We start from the raw sequence: 16,408 nt of genomic DNA, 5'->3' as shown, positions 1-16,408 counted from the left end.
TGACAAAGGGGGGTTTAGTCCATGAAAGATTATGCCTCAATAAATAGGTTAGTCATTGAGGTCCTGCAAAACTCTTTGCTGTTTTAGGAAATTGCATGGCACTTATATTTTCCTAGGGACGTGGGTGGCGCTGTGGGTTAAACCACAGAGCCTAGGACTTGCCTATCAGAAGGTCGGCGGTTTCAATTCCCACGAGGGGTGAGCTCCTGTTGCTCGATCCCTGCTCCTGCCAACCTAGCAGTTTGAAAGCACGACAAAGTGCAAGTAGATAAATAGGTACCGCTCCAGCGGGAAGGTAAATGGCGTTTCCGTGCGCTGCTCTGGTTCTCCAGAAACGGCTTAGTCATGCTGGCCACATGACCCGGAAGCTGTACGCCAGCTCCCTCAGCCAATAAAGCGAGATGAGCGCCGCAGCCCCAGAGTCGGCCACGACTGGACCTAATGGTCAGGGGTCCCTTTACCTTTATATTTTCCTATAAGACCAGCTTCCTCTCCCCCACCCCACCCAAGCTTTTGGAAGGGGCTGTGCTGGTTCCCAACACGTTTAATCGCTCCATATTCATCACTACCAAAACCAATTCTGGTTTCTTCCCCACATGCAGTTGTGAAGTGGGCTCTGTCCACAAAATCATATTCCATAATAGCATTTCTTAGTCTTGAAGGAGCCACATCACTCTCTGCTGGTTTTGCTGCAGCAGACCCAACACGGCTCCCCCTGTGAAAGTTATTGCTTTGTTTTCTTTATTATCCTATTTTATAGGGGAAATAGAAAGAATGTCTTCTTCTTGTTTATGATGCAAAAGCAGCTTGTAAATGGGCATTCATCTTGGTATTGTACTAGACCAAGGCAATGCAATAGATGGGGAGGCACTGGAGCGGAAAGATTTTATTGGGAAAAGCCAAACTTGTATCAATGATGGACTTTCAGAACTCAAAAGAAATACTGGTTGCGGAAGTTTGCCTTCTTGGGAGATCTGAGGCTTCCCAAAAAATATGTTGCCTGTGAATCAAGAGAGAAGTGTGAGGACATTTGGTTGTTGTTGTTTAGTCGTTTAGTCGTGTCCGACTCTTTGTGACCCCATGGACCAGAGCACGCCAGGCACTCCTGTCTTCCACTGCCTCCCGCAGTTTGGTCAGACTCATGCTGGTAGCTTCGAGAACACTGTCCATCTCGTCCTCTGTTGTCCCCTTCTCCTTGTGCCCTCAATCTTTCCCAACATCAGGGTCTTTTCCAGGGAGTCTTCTCTTCTCATGAGGTGGCCAAAGTATTGGAGCCTCATCTTCAGGATCTGTCCTTCCAGTGAGCACTCAGGGCTGATTTCCTTCAGAATGGAGAGGTTTGATCTTCTTGCAGTCCATGGGACTCTCAAGAGTCTCCTCCAGCACCATAATTCAAAAGCATCAATTCTTCGGTGATCAGCCTTCTTTATGGTCCAGCTCTCACTTCCATACATCACTACTGGGAAAACCATAGCTTTTACTATACGGACCTTTGTTGGCAAGGTGATGTCTCTGCTTTTTAAGATGCTGTCTAGGTTTGTCATTGCTTTTCTCCCAAGAAGCAGGCGTCTTTTAATTTTGTGACTGCTGTCACCATCTTCAGTGATCATGGAGCCCAATAAAGTAAAATCTCTCACTGCCTCCATTTCTTCCCTTTCTAGGAGGTGATGGGACCAGTGGCCATGATCTTTGTTTTTTTGATGTTGAGCTTCAGACCATATTTTGCGCTCTCCTCTTTCACCCTCATTAAAAGGTTCTTTAATTCCTCCTCACTTTCTGCCATCAAGGTTGTGTTATCTGCGCCTAAATGGCTCAGACGGATTTGAGATGTAAGCAGTGTCAAAAACAGCAAGTGTTGTCATTCTGTGCCCAAATAACATAGGTCTGGAGGGCTTCCTTGTGAACTTATGGCACTTCATGTTCCAGTCACAGGAAAAGGTTTAGGTTTTAATGGATTTGTGCATTGTTTCCCACTGCAACATGCCCCCAGGTGTTTTGCTCGATACAATGACAAAGAGGGCACCAGGCGGTCCTCTCTGGGGAGACCATTCCGAGAGATGGGACACTACTGTAGAAATTAACGGTGATAGCTCATTGCTGTTCTCTGTTCTTCTTCCTTTCAAAATGTCATTTGCTTTCTGCCAGGGTAACGTGGCCCTTGGCCGAAAAAGCCCCCCCCCCCCCAATCCTGGTCTAAAGGATCTCGCAAATATGCTTGTCCAGCTTCATTTTTGAAACACTTCCTTCCCAACAGTTGATGTCAGTTCATCAAATAAGGGGCAATGAAAGAGTTTGCCTGAAAGGCTACTGAAATCTCACATTTTCCTCACCATTCCATCTCTGCAAGCGTTGCAACTTGCCAGGTGGAATGACCCCCCCTCTGTCCCCGTTCCCCCCCGCACACCACCCCAATTTCAGGGGGAGGTGCAAAAGCCCCATTGCACAAAGAGAAATCCTTAGGCAAGACTTCCACTAATGTGACTGGTGAGTTGAATCCACCCTTATTTTTCACTTTCCCCTTTAGTGATTTGTTTGGGGGTTTTCCTCAGCACTTTTGAGGGTTTTTTTCTTTTCCTTTCTTGCAACCAAGCAGTAAATTTCATGAAACAAAGAAAGATTTGTGTTAGTCAGGTAACTTCCCGCACCCACAAATCAGCCTGTTTCCTCAAATGCGGACATAAAAACTGCTGCCTTCAGCAAAATTTGGCTCCTGCAGAGGGGAGTATTTATAATGCAATATGAGCTATGAAATTAAAGTGGAAATAAAATTAAATGGGCTGAAAATAGAAATAGTTAGGCCTCAGAAATATGTGTCATGCTAAGTATCACTTAATATGTTTTCCAAAAATAGATTGCTGTCTCGAATCCCTCCTTTTTCTTCTAAAATAATGTTTACAGTCTTTTAAAAAGACGTTGCTCTTTTAACTTTATGAAATTTATGTAAGGCCCGTGATTAATAACTCAAAACCAAAACCTATCTACATAATCAGTGGCATTCCGCCCCCCCCCGCCCCTAAAATTACTTTCTTAGTAAACTCTTTTCCTTCTGTAATGAAGGCAGCTGCGGTTGATGGAGAACAGTTTGCTTGAGGCTGCTTAGCAAGTTCCTGGCAGATGCGAGATCTGAGCCCCAGACTTTTAGCCACTGTGCTACACCAACTCTTATTTAACAGACTTTCTAAGGCTTTCGTTTCAGGGCTGCCTCAAATGCTATTTTTTGCTCACAAACAAATTGAGTACAAAATACATACATTGCACCACTCAGAAATCCATGGCCAAAGGCTAGTTTTTTAAACCTACAAGATGCATGTGAACGGAAACCCTATTAAAGACACTAAAAAGTGGGGTTCCTGCATTGCAGGGGGTTGGACTAGATGACCCTTGAGGTTCCTTCTACAGTTCTATGCTTCTGTGATTTGTATTTGCTGCTTAGATGAGTGAAACTGGCACCTGTCTCCTTGATCCTTGCCCATCCTGGCTCATAAAGGTGAGCTGGGAAGGACTGGGCGATGGACTCCATGGGGTGGTGAATGGACCCAGCCAATATGGCCAACTATCGTCCAGTCTCAAATCTTCCGTTCTTGGGCAAGGTGATTGAGCGATTTGGATCCCTTCCAATCGGGATTCAGGCCTCATCATGGGACTGAAACTGCCTTGGTCGCGCTGGTCGATGATCTCTGGCAGGCTAGGGACAAAGGTGAAAGCTGTTTCCTAGTTCTGCTGGATCTCTGAGCGGCCTTTGATACCATCAACCATGACATCCTTCTGGACCGTCTATAGGGACTGGGAGCTGGGGGCACTGCTACACAGTGGTTCCGCTCCTTCCTCCTGGGCCATATCCAGAAAGTGTGGGGGGGATGAGTGTTCAGACCCCTGGGCTCTCATTTGTGAGGTGCCTCAGGTTCCATCCTCTCCCCCATACTTTTTAATATCCATATGAAGCCGCTGGGAGAGATAATCAGGGGGTTTGGGCTGGGTGTCTACCAGTATGCAGATGATACCCAGCTCTACCTCTCATTTAATTCAGAACCAGTGAAGGCAGTGAAGGTCCTGTGTGAGTGCCTGGAGATGGTTGGCAGATAGATGGTGGCTTACAGATTGAGGTTGAATCCTGACAAGATAGAAGTACTGTTCTTGGGGGACGGGGCGGGCTGGTGTGGAGGACTCCCTGGTCCTGAATGGGGTAACTGTGCCCCTGAAGGACCAGGTGCGCAGCCTGGGAGTCATTTTGGACTCACAGCCATGCATGGAGACCTGGGTCAATTCTGTGTCCAGGGCAGCTGTTTACCAGCTCCATCTGGTACGCAGGCTGAGACCCTACCTGCCTGCAGACTGTCTCACCGGAGTGGTGCATGCTCCAGTTTTCTCCCGCTTGGGCTACTGCTATGTGCTCTATGTGGGGCTACCTTTGAAGGTGACTCTGAAACTACAACTAATCCAGAATGTGGCAGCTAGACTGGTGACTGACCATATAACACCGGTCCTAAAGGATCTTCACTAGCTCTCACTACATTTCCAAGCACAATTCAAGTGTTGGTGCTGACCTTTAAAGCCCTAAAAGTGGGAGAGAAAGATGGTTACTTTCCTGCTTTGGAAATTATTTTCTTTTTTCCAGAAGGAAGTGTGTGACGTGTAGAAAGGGGGGGGGGATAATGTGCAACCAGGAGAATGCAATCCTTTTGGACGCACAGCTGTCCATGGAGGCGCAGGTTAATTCTGTTTCCTGGGTGACTGTCTACCAGCTCCATCTGGTACGCCAGCTGAGACCCTACCTGCCTGCGCACTGTCATGCCAGAGCGGTATATGCTCTGGTTATCTCCCACTTGGATTACTGCAATGTGCTCTAATCCAGAATGCGGCAGCTAGGCTGGTGACTGGGAGTGGCTGCCAGGACCATATAACTAACCCTGGTTCCAAATAATCTCCCCTGGCTCCCAGTATGTTTCCGAGCACAATTCAAAGTGTTGGTGCTGACCTTTAAAGCCCTAAACGGCCTCTGCCCAGTATACCTGAAGGAGCATCTCCACCCCATTGCTCAGCCCAGAAACTGAGATCCAGCACCGAGGGCCTTCTGGCAGTTCTCTTACTGTGAGAAGCGAAGTTACAGGGAACCAGGCAGAGGGCCTTCTCGGTGGTGGTGCCTGCTCCTCCCATCAGACATCAAAGAGATAAACAACTATCTGACTTTTAGAAGACATCTGAAGGCAGCCCTGTTCAGGGAAGTTTTTAATGTTTAGGGAAGTTTTAAAGGATTGATGTTTTTGTTATGTTTTTAGATGTGGCTTGGGAAACCCAGCCAGATAGCCAAGGTATAAATAATAAAATATATTACATAGGAATTGGTGTGAGATCAAGTCTGAAGGCAGCCCTTAGAATAAAAACTTTAATTTTTCCTATCATTTCCAATAAAAAGCTAAACATTTGCCCTTGCCGCTTGCAAATCCAACCAGACTGTGACATTTCTATAGTTTATTCTACTTCTAGTTGCTGTTGAACAGAATTCTATCAAGTTTGTTCTTTAAAAAAATCTCAAAACTGTCAAATGTCTCTTTGTAGTCTTCAACCTGAATTGCCCATTACATGCAAATACTGTCCATTCCAGGATGTGAAACCACCTAGTGTAATGACACATTTTATTCAGTAACTAGACAAATGTTTCAGTGCATTCCATGAAAAGGAGACCCCGTCTCTTCACCGAATGCAACGCTTGCAAACCTCAGTAAGCTGATGGCAAGTGAAAAAATCCCATTCTTCTATTTTGTGAAATCATAGAATCATAGAATCATAGAATCATAGAATCATAGAGTTGGAAGAGACCACAAGGGCCATCGAGTCCAACCCCCTGCCAAGCAGGAAACACCATCAGAGCACTCCTGACATATGGTTGTCAAGCCTCTGCTTAAAGACCTCCAAAGTAGGAGACTCCACCACACTCCTTGGCAGCAAATTCCACTGTCGAACAGCTCTTACTGTCAGGAAGTTCTTCCTAATGTTTAGGTGGAATCTTCTTTCTTGTAGTTTGGATCCATTGCTCCGTGTCCGCTTCTCTGGAGCAGCAGAAAACAACCTTTCTCCCTCCTCTATGTGACATCCTTTTATATATTTGAACATGGCTATCATATCACCCCTTAACCTCCTCTTCTCCAGGCTAAACATGCCCAGCTCCCTTAGCCGTTCCTCATAAGGCATCGTTTCCAGGCCTTTGACCATTTTGGTTGCCCTCCTCTGGACACGTTCCAGTTTGTCAGTGTCCTTCTTGAATTGTGGTGCCCAGAACTGGACACAGTACTCCAGGTGTGGTCTGACCAGAGCAGAATACAGTGGCACTATTACTTCCCTTGATCTAGATGCTATACTCCTATTGATGCAGCCCAGAATTGCATTGGCTTTTTTAGCTGCCGCGTCACACTGTTGGCTCATGTCAAGTTTGTGGTCAACCAAGACTCCTAGATCCTTTTCACATGTACTGCTCTCAAGCCAAGTGTCACCCATCTTGTATTTGTGCCTCTCATTTTTTTTGCCCAAGTGCAATACTTTACATTTCTCCCTGTTAAAATTCATCTTGTTTGTTTTTGCCCAGTTCTCTAATCTGTCAAGGTCGTTTTGAAGTGTGATCCTGTCCTCTGGGGTGTTAGCCACCCCTCCCAGTTTGGTGTCATCTGCAAATTTGATCAGGATGCCCTTGAGTCCATCATCCAAGTCATTGATAAAGATGTTGAATAAGACTGGGCCCAAGACAGAACCCTGTGGCACCCCACTAGTCACTCTTCTCCAGGATGAAGAGGAACCATTGATGAGCACCCTTTGGGTTCGGTCAGTCAGCCAGTTACAAATCCACTGAGTGGTAGCATAGTCAAGACCGCATTTTACCAGCTTCTTTACAAGAATATCATGGGGCACCTTGTCAAATGCCTTGCTGAAATCAAGGTAGGCTACATCCACTGCGTTCCCTTCATCTACCAGGCTTGTAATTCTGTCAAAAAACGAGATCAGGTTAGTCTGACATGACTTATTTTTCAGAAATCCATGCTGACTATTGGTCAAATGTGTTTTTATTTATTTAATTAATTTGTATACCACCCTTCATCCGTCGATCTCGGGGCGGTTCACAACATAAAAGGTTTAGTAAAAATTATTGTGTGCTCCTCTGGAATCCTAGAGTTGAAAGGGAGCTAGCTAAGTCCTCAGCTAAGGCTAATATAGCTTGTAAAATTGTGGACAAAAATATGACATTAATTCAGTTGGAACCAAGAATGGCGTTATTAAGGGTGATTTGGGGCAGACAGTTAAAGAAGGCATCAATAGATTTTCTTTAAAAATTGCAAAGTTCAATAAATATAAATTGATTTATTTGCATGAGGCAGCCGCCTTCATTACAGGAGAAGAGCTTACCAAGTCTTGCATAAACACAAAGTATATGAAAGGTAAAATGTGGAGGCTGCCTGCATGCCGTGCATTTGACGTTGCCCACCAGATCTGTTTTATGTCATCTTCAAAAGCTCCACGCCTGCTTTTGACATCCTGGCAAACAGCTGAGTGCAACTGGAAAGCACTTGAACTTCTCCATAATGAGGATTGCAGATTTAGTCTTTCTGACCTATGTGTGTGATGGGGAGAGCTTCTGAAACCTTTAAAAACAGTGACAGCTCATGGTTGTATACTGGGCCAAGTAAGCTTTTCTGGTTTAACGTTGCTTGGTGGTAAAGACACCCCCCCATGGTGTCAACAAGAACAAGAGTCTCCAGTAGCAGAGAGCATGGGTAAATCTGCAACCTGATGCGGATGGGGCCGGCTGCAGTGGTGACACAATTGGTAGGAAAACCTCCTGTGGTTCTGATATTCCTATGTGCTCAACACACCACAGGGAATCAGTGTATGAGCATGGATGAGACTGCAGTCCCAATCACATCATACACTTTAAAGCACTTTAACTGTCATGGCTTCCCCCAAATAATCCTGGGAACTATGGGTTGTTAAAGGTGCTGAGAGCTGGTAGGAGAGCTTCTCGCAGAGCTACGATTCCCAGCAGCTTTAACAAACTACAGATCCCAATATTTCTTGGGAGTGGGGTGCTGTGATTGTTTAAAGGGTATAAGCATGCTTTTGGCTGTAGCCAGAGAGAGAAATGGAGCCAAGTTTGGGATTCATGGGTGAATGTTATAGGCATGGTTTGTGATAACTGGAATGGGCAGAGCAATCCTGAGAAAATGTCTAGTGGTACCACTTAGCTGGTGCCTGGGATCCAAAAAGCTACTTATAGGCTCAAGAGTTTGTGTGTGCCCCCACCGAGTTTAAAAATATTTAATTTATCAATTAATTGTGTTCTCCCCATGCCACCTCTGAAGCTCGTATGGGAAATCCTACTTCAAATCCATGTTGGGCATGCACACAAGTTGTGTAGGTCTGTGGCTCCTGGCCATCCCATCTCCCCCTGCCCAAAATAGTGCAAAACAAAAGGAAGCAGTAGTTTATGCCAAGGTTTATTTACTGAACAAGCTATGCCGCTGTTTTTTTGTAACTGGCTTGTCAAAGAACATTCCTAAGCTTATCGCCCAAAGACCAGGCTCTGTTCCTATTACAATGCCTCTGGCATTTATAACTGAGCAAGATGTGGGTGAATGTAAAAACAATGACTGTAGCATATGAAAAGATGGGGGAGTTATTTTTATTTTTCTGGTTCGGAAAGCACTTTTTCCAGCAAGAGGGGCAAAAAAGCAAAAAGCTATACCCTCTAGAAATCATCACAGTAGCACTTGGCAGCTCCAGTTTTTGTTTTGAAGCACACATTGATGAAATAGCAAGTATGCCCCAAGACAATTGGTTCATAAAAGAGAAGCCATAAAGACTCCAATTTTCCGAAAACCGTCCTACGCATTGCTAGTCTTCTGCTGCAGTCTTCACCATTCTGGTGGCCTCCAGAGGCTTTGGCCTACAACTCCCAGCAGCCTCAGCCAGTTCGTGCTTGCTGGGGCTGCTGGGAGTTGTAGGCCAAAAATATCTAGTGGGCACTGGATTGGCGACAGCTGTTCTAGTGTATTGCTAAGCTCTTTGGACTAATGCACAGGTACAGGATTCCATCTCTTAAGTAACGACTAAGAGAAGGCTGCAGGATCTAAAAACTATACCTGCCTCTTCTTCCTTTGGCAAATTCCCTTTCCTTGCCTAATCAAACATTGAACAAACTTAGCCAAGTGGGTTACGAATCCTGGTCAAGCAGGGGACTAGACCAGCCTTGGCCAATGCGCCAACATCTCCATTGAGCATGGATAGCAGCGGGTGGAGGAAACAGACATTTTCCATGGCCTTAATCTGCCCTCTGAGTTGTGCCTACAAGATCAAAGCTGTTCCATTTGCCCTGGCCTTTCCCGATGGACAGACAGAAGTGGGTTTAACCCAGCAGTGATGATATCTAGGAATGCATCAAGCCATCGCTCATATTAAGAGAAGGGTGCATGGTTAGGTTCAAATATACAGTCTCCCCCCCCGCCTTGACCATTGGACGATAAATGGCACCGGAAGATAACTCAATATTTCATAAAAACCAGCATATCAGTGCCCAGATTATCCTCTAATCACGATTAGTCAATTCCTGATGAAATTAAGTTTTATTTTGAATGAAAATGTCCAGTGGAGTTACAGCCTTCATTAGGCCACAGAACACAACATACTAGCATTGAATATGCATTGGCTTACGTATAAGTCTCCTGCAAAAAAATACACGGCACCATTGTTAACGCACGGGAGCAAGCACATCTTTGGTTTGAAAAGCAATTGCAAGAGAACCCATGAGCTTTTTCTGAAACCAGGACTAGAAAAACGGAAGCAAGGTCAATAAAGAGTACCTAAGGCACCTCATGAAAAGATGATTGCTGTCATCTTCGCTACACTCCTAAAGACCTCCAAATAATGCTCCATTATACTAAACACGCAAGCCGAGGAATGTAATGCTTAAGTGCAGGAAGACCGCATCGCCGTCAATTCCGGGTAGCAAAAATAAAAGTTTTATTAACATGTCGTGAGGAAAAGATTAACGGCTAGAAGAAAAAAAAATGCGGAAGTGGAAGCCACCAGCTCTTTCCCCTGCCTCCTCACCTCAAATACTTCCGTCCTGGAGTTTGTGCAATGCAAGCTTGGGGCAGAAGCGAAAAGCTGGAGAACGAAAGCCCATTTTCTCACATGCCTGGGTTGCACTTTGTTTGCTGTCCAGGAGATGGGAGAACGGGAGAAACGAGGAGAACAAATTGTGCCTGTTGTAAAGATGAATGTAATGTAGCATATACTCGTCTCAGAAAAACAATGCACAGTGAGGATGGTCTGTACCCAGAGTGCGCAATAAAACAGCAAAACTTGGACTGCAGCACAGTATTTTGCTCCCTCGCCTCTCGACAACTTGCGGCTTTTAAGTTAATAAAAGTCGGCCTTTTATGTTGTGATGGAGGCAATCAGGTTTCAAAGGTGGGGGAGTCTATCATTTACTTCTTTCACTCACTGTTGAAAATCAGCCTTCTGTTTTGCCAGAATATTCAAGTCAAGGTCGGAATGAATCATTGGCACCAAGAACGTTTTCTAACCTATTACTTGGAATAATTGCTCATTGCCCAGCTAGCTAGCTGCCTGCATATTGGTGCTTGCAGCATTCACTTGCAAGGACCACTTTCCCACCACTCCAGAGTTCTTAAATGTTCATTCGAACGCCGTCCCTATGCATGGATTGGGATAGCCTCACCCAGTGTCCCATGCCTGGGATGTCTGCTTAGGCATTGCTTGATACTAACACACAGTAGATAGAGCCCGACTCATGAAGATGCTTTCTGTGTGGTCGCTGTATGCGCACACACACTTGTGAGGAGCACGAGTTGTGCAGATCAGAGCGATGCCCATTGGGCTCTTCATGCAACAGCCTTGATTTGAATGTGACTCCAAGCACCTGACTGTCAGGGCAGGGAGCCAAGACAGTGCGCTTGTTTAGAATATTTGCATAGGGCTTCAGCATCATAGAACAAATGTGGGCCACTGTTGAACCACTGGGACAGTATCAGCATTTGGCATCAGTTCGCCATCAGTGCACACAATGATGCCATTATGTTTTAATCTACAGCAATGACTGCTCCGGCATAATAACTGCAAGGTTGGGGGACACTGCACACTACTACATACAATTGTTCCTTTGATGCTTGCTTGGGCAAGGAATACATCAGTCTTGCACCCGCGATTATTTGTATTCCACACTTGTGCAGCGTGCGAGTGCAAATTTGGTTCCCTGGCACAGATTTCATGATCTTGGGAGACTTTAGAAGTAGAAAGGTTTTAGTTTTCATGGTTGTGGAGGACTGCCGAGGGAACACAACCAAGTAGTGTGTCACTAGTTTGCAATTACAGGCGAAGAGCCTTTTTGCTAGGAGCTACAAAGCGTTTAAATGCATGAGGACATTTCAGTGAACCTATTTTATATTCAGTTTTGCTCCTCTATATCTGTGCAGATATTTAAATCTTGGATTAGTTTGATCCTTTAGGAAGTCAAAATTTGAGCAGGGTTAGTTTACGCCAACCACTTTGGGGTTCTTAAACCTTTGCACATACATTTATCTCTTACATTTATTATGGGTTGGGTTCAGAGTTAGTTGATACGTAGAGTGTGGGACTTAAGTCAGCCATGACTTCACTTGCGATGCACCCATTTTTAAAGATGATTTTTATATTTTTTAAAAACCCACTATTTAACTTGGCAACTAGCTGGCTTTTATGTTAATTTAATTTTTATGTGAGTTGCTATAAAAACTGAAGCAGCAGGTAAAATCTTAGAAGGGGGCCTCTCTCCTCTCACACCGGAGGGAATCCCTCATCTAAAATGCTGCCTGCTGTGGCTTCTAACATCACAGGACAGTAGCTGTTCATGAGTAAAAACTAGGACTACTTTGTAGTGCGTTTGTCAGATTCTAATTAGTGACTTCTTCTTTGCCACTACTTAGGATGCTGGAATTAGAATGGAACCCTGTCTGATTAATCAGACAATTCCTACTTTGTTTTCAAAATCTGAATTAAGCTTGTTGGCCTTGTGTGTGTGTGTGTGTGTTTCTGCATTTCTGTTTCTGATCTCCCTGAAGCCTTCTTCCCCTTTTGGCTCCCTGACTAATTTTGTTGGGCCTCATTCACCAACTTTCAGGCGCTTGCAGCCTTTTCAATGGAGAAAAGCACTTGTGGGGTACAGGGGCGAGTTAGCAAACCCCCAAAGATGCTGGGAAGACAATGTACTTCCTGGAAGGGAGGCAGAGGCCGGTTTTGCAGAGACTTCCTCCCCAACTGTTAGCAACCACTCAAGCAGAGCGTGACAATTTGTCGTCAACCGAATCTTGCTTTCCTCGTGGTGTATGGCAGAGATGGAGTTAGTTCAAGTTTGCAGATCTACTTTGGGGTCTTTCCCCACTGCCCCTACTTCTAGAATCCCCAGGTGTCCACCAGCAAGCACCAAGGGAAGAAGAGTAGCTCAGAAATAGAGGTGAACAAAGAATTAAGGGCTCCATCTCAGCTTAAGAATTCATTTCAAGGCCAGAACTCATCTCACAGACCTTTCACAGAGTTATCCATTCCTAGGCTTTCCCCCACACCCTTCAGCAACTTAATTTGGCTGCAGAGCTGTGGCCTTGTTAAACAATTGGGAGTCAGTAATCCTTTGTGATCTACTGGTAAGCACCCAGAAGTCTGCTAGTAGATCTCAATCTACTTTCTGTCTATGGTCTTTCTTGGTAATGCTTCGTTCAAATTGTGCTTTGTGGCTAAACGCTTTGTCACAGCTTTTCAGCAATGAAAATATACCATGACTTTGGGGGGCAGGGAGCAGGGAGGAAGAAGTACAGGCTATATTAACAATCCACTATTACAGAAATAATAATAATAATAATAATAATAATAATAATAATAATAATAATAATAATAGCAAAGCAGGAGCACATCAGCAGCCCAGGCCCCAAAACTGGCGGGTTAAAACGCTCCACGTTAGTTCTGGGAATTATCAAGTGTCATCTGCAATAGCCAAAAAGCCTAGTTACATTTTAATGCACACATGTTTAAAAACTGTACAACATTTAGTGTTCACGTAATAGATGCGTGATGAACCGCTAACACTTTTGGCATTCTCTGAGAAAGCAGGTTGAGCTCTGCAATGGATCCTGTACCGCGTTTTGGTTTCTTCGTTCGATTGCACGGGAAACTTGTGCTCCTAAAAGTACGCCGAGGGTCTGACCTCTTCCTTTCTCTCCTCTCTCCACGTGGCAATTCTCTTCCTTCAGGTGTGGCCCATTTCCTGTTCGCTCGGAGCGACCTTTGGCTACGTGGCCGGTCTCCTTATTGCACCTTTGTGGATATACTGGAACAGGAAGCAGCTTACGTACAAAAGCAGATAGCTGGCGCAAAGAGAGAAAGCGTTTTTTGTTGCTGTGCTGATTCCTGGCGTCGTGACTGCGCAGAGACCACGGTCAAAGCAGAAGGCGATCGAAACACTTTCGGAGCATCGTCAGGCCTTCCTCCTCCTCCTCCTCCTCGTCACAGCACGTTTTGCATGCTGTGGCAACATGATGGTGCATCTGTCGCTTGTCCTAAATTATGTTACCCCTGAGAGATTGTACTTTTCCTTCCAGCCTGAATAAAGTGTTTGTAACAGATGCTGCTTGCTCCTTCACTGATTTGGGATTTCCCTCCCACACATTCTGGATTTTGCCCGATGCCAGTTTCCTAAAATCAGCTTCCCAATTGATCTCGGATCTGTGGATAGAGCGTTGTTGTTGTTGTTTTAAGTGTATGTCTGCACAGTATTGGATATTTCACAGTATGTGTGGCCATCGTCCCGGCGGGTCTCACGTGATCAGGCAGCAATTAATGCACCTCGAGCCTATCCGTTTTTTCACCGTGTGTTTCTTTGGAGTTAAAATGGCTATGATAGCTTCATCGAAAACCGTCTTCAGTCCTTTCTGGGTTAAAGCCGAGCACTCCACGTAGCAGTAGGCTCCTATCTGTCAAGAAAACAAATGTCTTTAATAGCTGCACAGGCACGCAAAGACACCTCCCTCCTCCCCAAACTCCATTTGCCGGCTTGTGGGCGCCTTTGTTTTTATGGAACACATCGAGGTTTGTTTTGTCTTTGCCCTGTGAAAAACATCCTACTGTTTTAACCCTCCAGGAAAAGAGGTTACGCCTTCACTTTGTCTTTCGGTGACAGATTTAGAATTCTTTTCATTAGGTGCAGTTTCTGAAGGAAACACATTAAGGCTGCACTCCTAAAGGGGGCAGGAGGAGGGAGAGGAAACGAAAGGAGGCCAGATCGCCACATCCAACACCCTGCTAGACTTGCATGGGCAAAACAGAGAAAAGGGCAGAATAGCACTCTTACGCCCCTCCGTCATTTTCTGGGATTTTTCTCCCTCTTCAACCATTTCCTTCCCATTGGAAAGCTCCATGGCTGCCATAGTTCCCCCCCTGGTTTGTCAGTGTGCCGGGGGGCCTGGGAACGGTTTGGATCATGTTCTCATACACTTCCCCACACCCCTAATTCCACCACCGGCATGCCTCCAATTTGTCTCTCGGGTTACAATTTGCCCCTCCGGTTACATACGCTTCAGGTTACAGACTCCATTAACCCAGAAATAGTACCTCGGGTTAAGAACTTTACTTCAGGATGAGAACAGAAATCATGCTCCAGCGGCGCGGCGGCAGCAGGAGGCCCCATTAGCTAAAGTGGTGCTTCAGATTAAGAACAGTTTCAGGTTAAGAACGGACCTCCGGAACAAATTAAGTACTTAACCCGAGGCACCACTGTATATCTGAAGGAGCATTTCCACCCTCATCGTTCAGTCCAGACGCTGAGCTCCAGCTCTGAGGGTCTTCTGGCAATTCCCTCACTGTGAGAACTAAGGTTACAGGGAAACCTTATAATAATAATAATAAGGGTTTCCTAAGCCCAGGACAGGGTCTGCTGCAGGATGAAGGCCCCCATGATGTTATAGCCGGGGTCAGCAACCTTTTTCAGCAGGGGGCCGGTCCACTGTCCCTCAGACCTTGTGGGGGGCCGGACTATATTTTGGGGAAAAAATATGAACGAATTCCTATGCCTCACAAATAACCCAGAGATGCATTTTAAATAAAAGGACACATTCTACTCATGTAAAAACACGCTGATTCCTGGACCATCCTTGGGCTGGACTGAGAAGGCGATTGGGCCGCATCCAGCCCCCAGGCCTGAGGTTGCCTACCCCTGTGTTATAGCTAAGCAGGTCTGGATCAAAACATCTCTCTGATGGGACAATGCCTGGGAACCCTATGCATTCGTAGGGGAGAATTAGTGGGATGAGAGGTGGGGGGTTAACTCCCTGGCTGTGTGTTTATACACCGAGGGGGGGGGGAGAGTTCCCAGCCAGCTCCAAGTTCAGAAAGAGCTGAGAAGGAAAACACCTAGAGGCAGAGGGCCTTCTCGATAGTGGCACCCGCCCTGTGGAACACCCTCCCGTCAGGTGTCAAAGAGATAAGTAACTACAGCAGTACCTTGGTTCCTGAACGGCTTAGTTGTTGAACAGATTGGCTCCCGGACGCCGCAAACCCAGAAGTGTTCTGGTTTGTGAACGTTTTTCAGAAGCCAACCATCCAGCGCAGCTTCTGCTTGAGTGCAGGAAGCTCCTGCAGCCAATCAGAAGCCACGCCTTGGTTTTCGAACCGTTTCAGGATTGGATTCCCAGAACGGATTACGTTTGAGAACCAAGGTGCCACTGTATACAATTTTTAGAAGACATCTGAAGGCAGCCCTGTATAGAGAGGTTTTCAATGTTTTGGTATTATGTTTCTGTATATGCTGGAAGCCACCCAGAGTCAGTCAGATCAGTGGGGTATTATTATTATTATTATTATTATTATTATTATTATTATTATTATTATTATTATTATTATTATTTAGGACAAGGACCATGGGGGTTTCCACAGCAGCTGGAAGGAAGCATCTGACTCAGACCTTCTCCATGCTCAGAGAGGGACTTCCCTGGGATGGGACCTTAGGACTGTAAGACCCAAGCAGTGAGGTTTCTGTTAGTGTGTTTGACGGTTGGCAATGTGATCTTGAAGCATTTTAGGAAGGCAGAGTGGGCAAAAGAAATCACAGAGGCAATTTTGTAGAGATTAAACTCTCCAGCAGGAATAAGCCAATAAACAAAAGCAGCTGTGGTAACCCGGCATCACCTCGACCGATATTTTAAGTAATATTCATTTTGGAATGCCCTAAAGGTAAGGCTAAACATTTTAAGTCTCAATGGTTCGCTTCGTTAATGTGTTTTATTGCTTTCCGTTGTGAAGAGTTGTTTTCTAATTATTAGAAAAGTATTAAATGGGCCACCCTCGTCAGGAATATTAAGGCTATGTTTTATTCATGAGC

General features: G+C 45.4%; 2 protein-coding genes across 5 annotated transcripts in view; one reads left to right on the top strand and one right to left on the bottom strand.

Moving 5' to 3' along the window:
• Window positions 1-13,658, top strand: part of PIGF (phosphatidylinositol glycan anchor biosynthesis class F) — a 38,081-nt gene extending 24,423 nt beyond the window's left edge. For all 3 annotated transcript variants that reach the window (XM_081188842.1, XM_081188841.1, XM_081188843.1), the window contains exon 6: window positions 13,287-13,658. In XM_081188842.1, coding sequence (XP_081044968.1) covers window positions 13,287-13,400 — 114 coding nt within the window. In that variant the 3' untranslated portion in view covers window positions 13,401-13,658. The remainder of the gene's footprint in view (window positions 1-13,286) is intronic.
• RHOQ (ras homolog family member Q) overlaps window positions 8,650-16,408 on the bottom strand; it is a 36,396-nt gene continuing 28,637 nt past the window's right edge. Inside the window, exon 5 of one of the 2 annotated variants that reach the window (XM_081188853.1) lies at window positions 8,650-14,002. In XM_081188853.1, the coding sequence (XP_081044979.1) occupies window positions 13,970-14,002 (33 nt within the window). In that variant the 3' untranslated portion in view covers window positions 8,650-13,969. Of the gene's footprint in view, window positions 14,007-16,408 lie in introns of both variants that reach the window. The other variant, XM_081188852.1, reaches the window with a different exon arrangement.

The sequence above is a fragment of the Podarcis bocagei genome (assembly GCF_964188305.1).
Source record: "Podarcis bocagei genome assembly, chromosome: 3".
Classification (NCBI taxonomy): Eukaryota; Metazoa; Chordata; class Lepidosauria; order Squamata; family Lacertidae; genus Podarcis; species Podarcis bocagei.
This window is presented reverse-complemented; position numbering and strand designations above follow the sequence as displayed.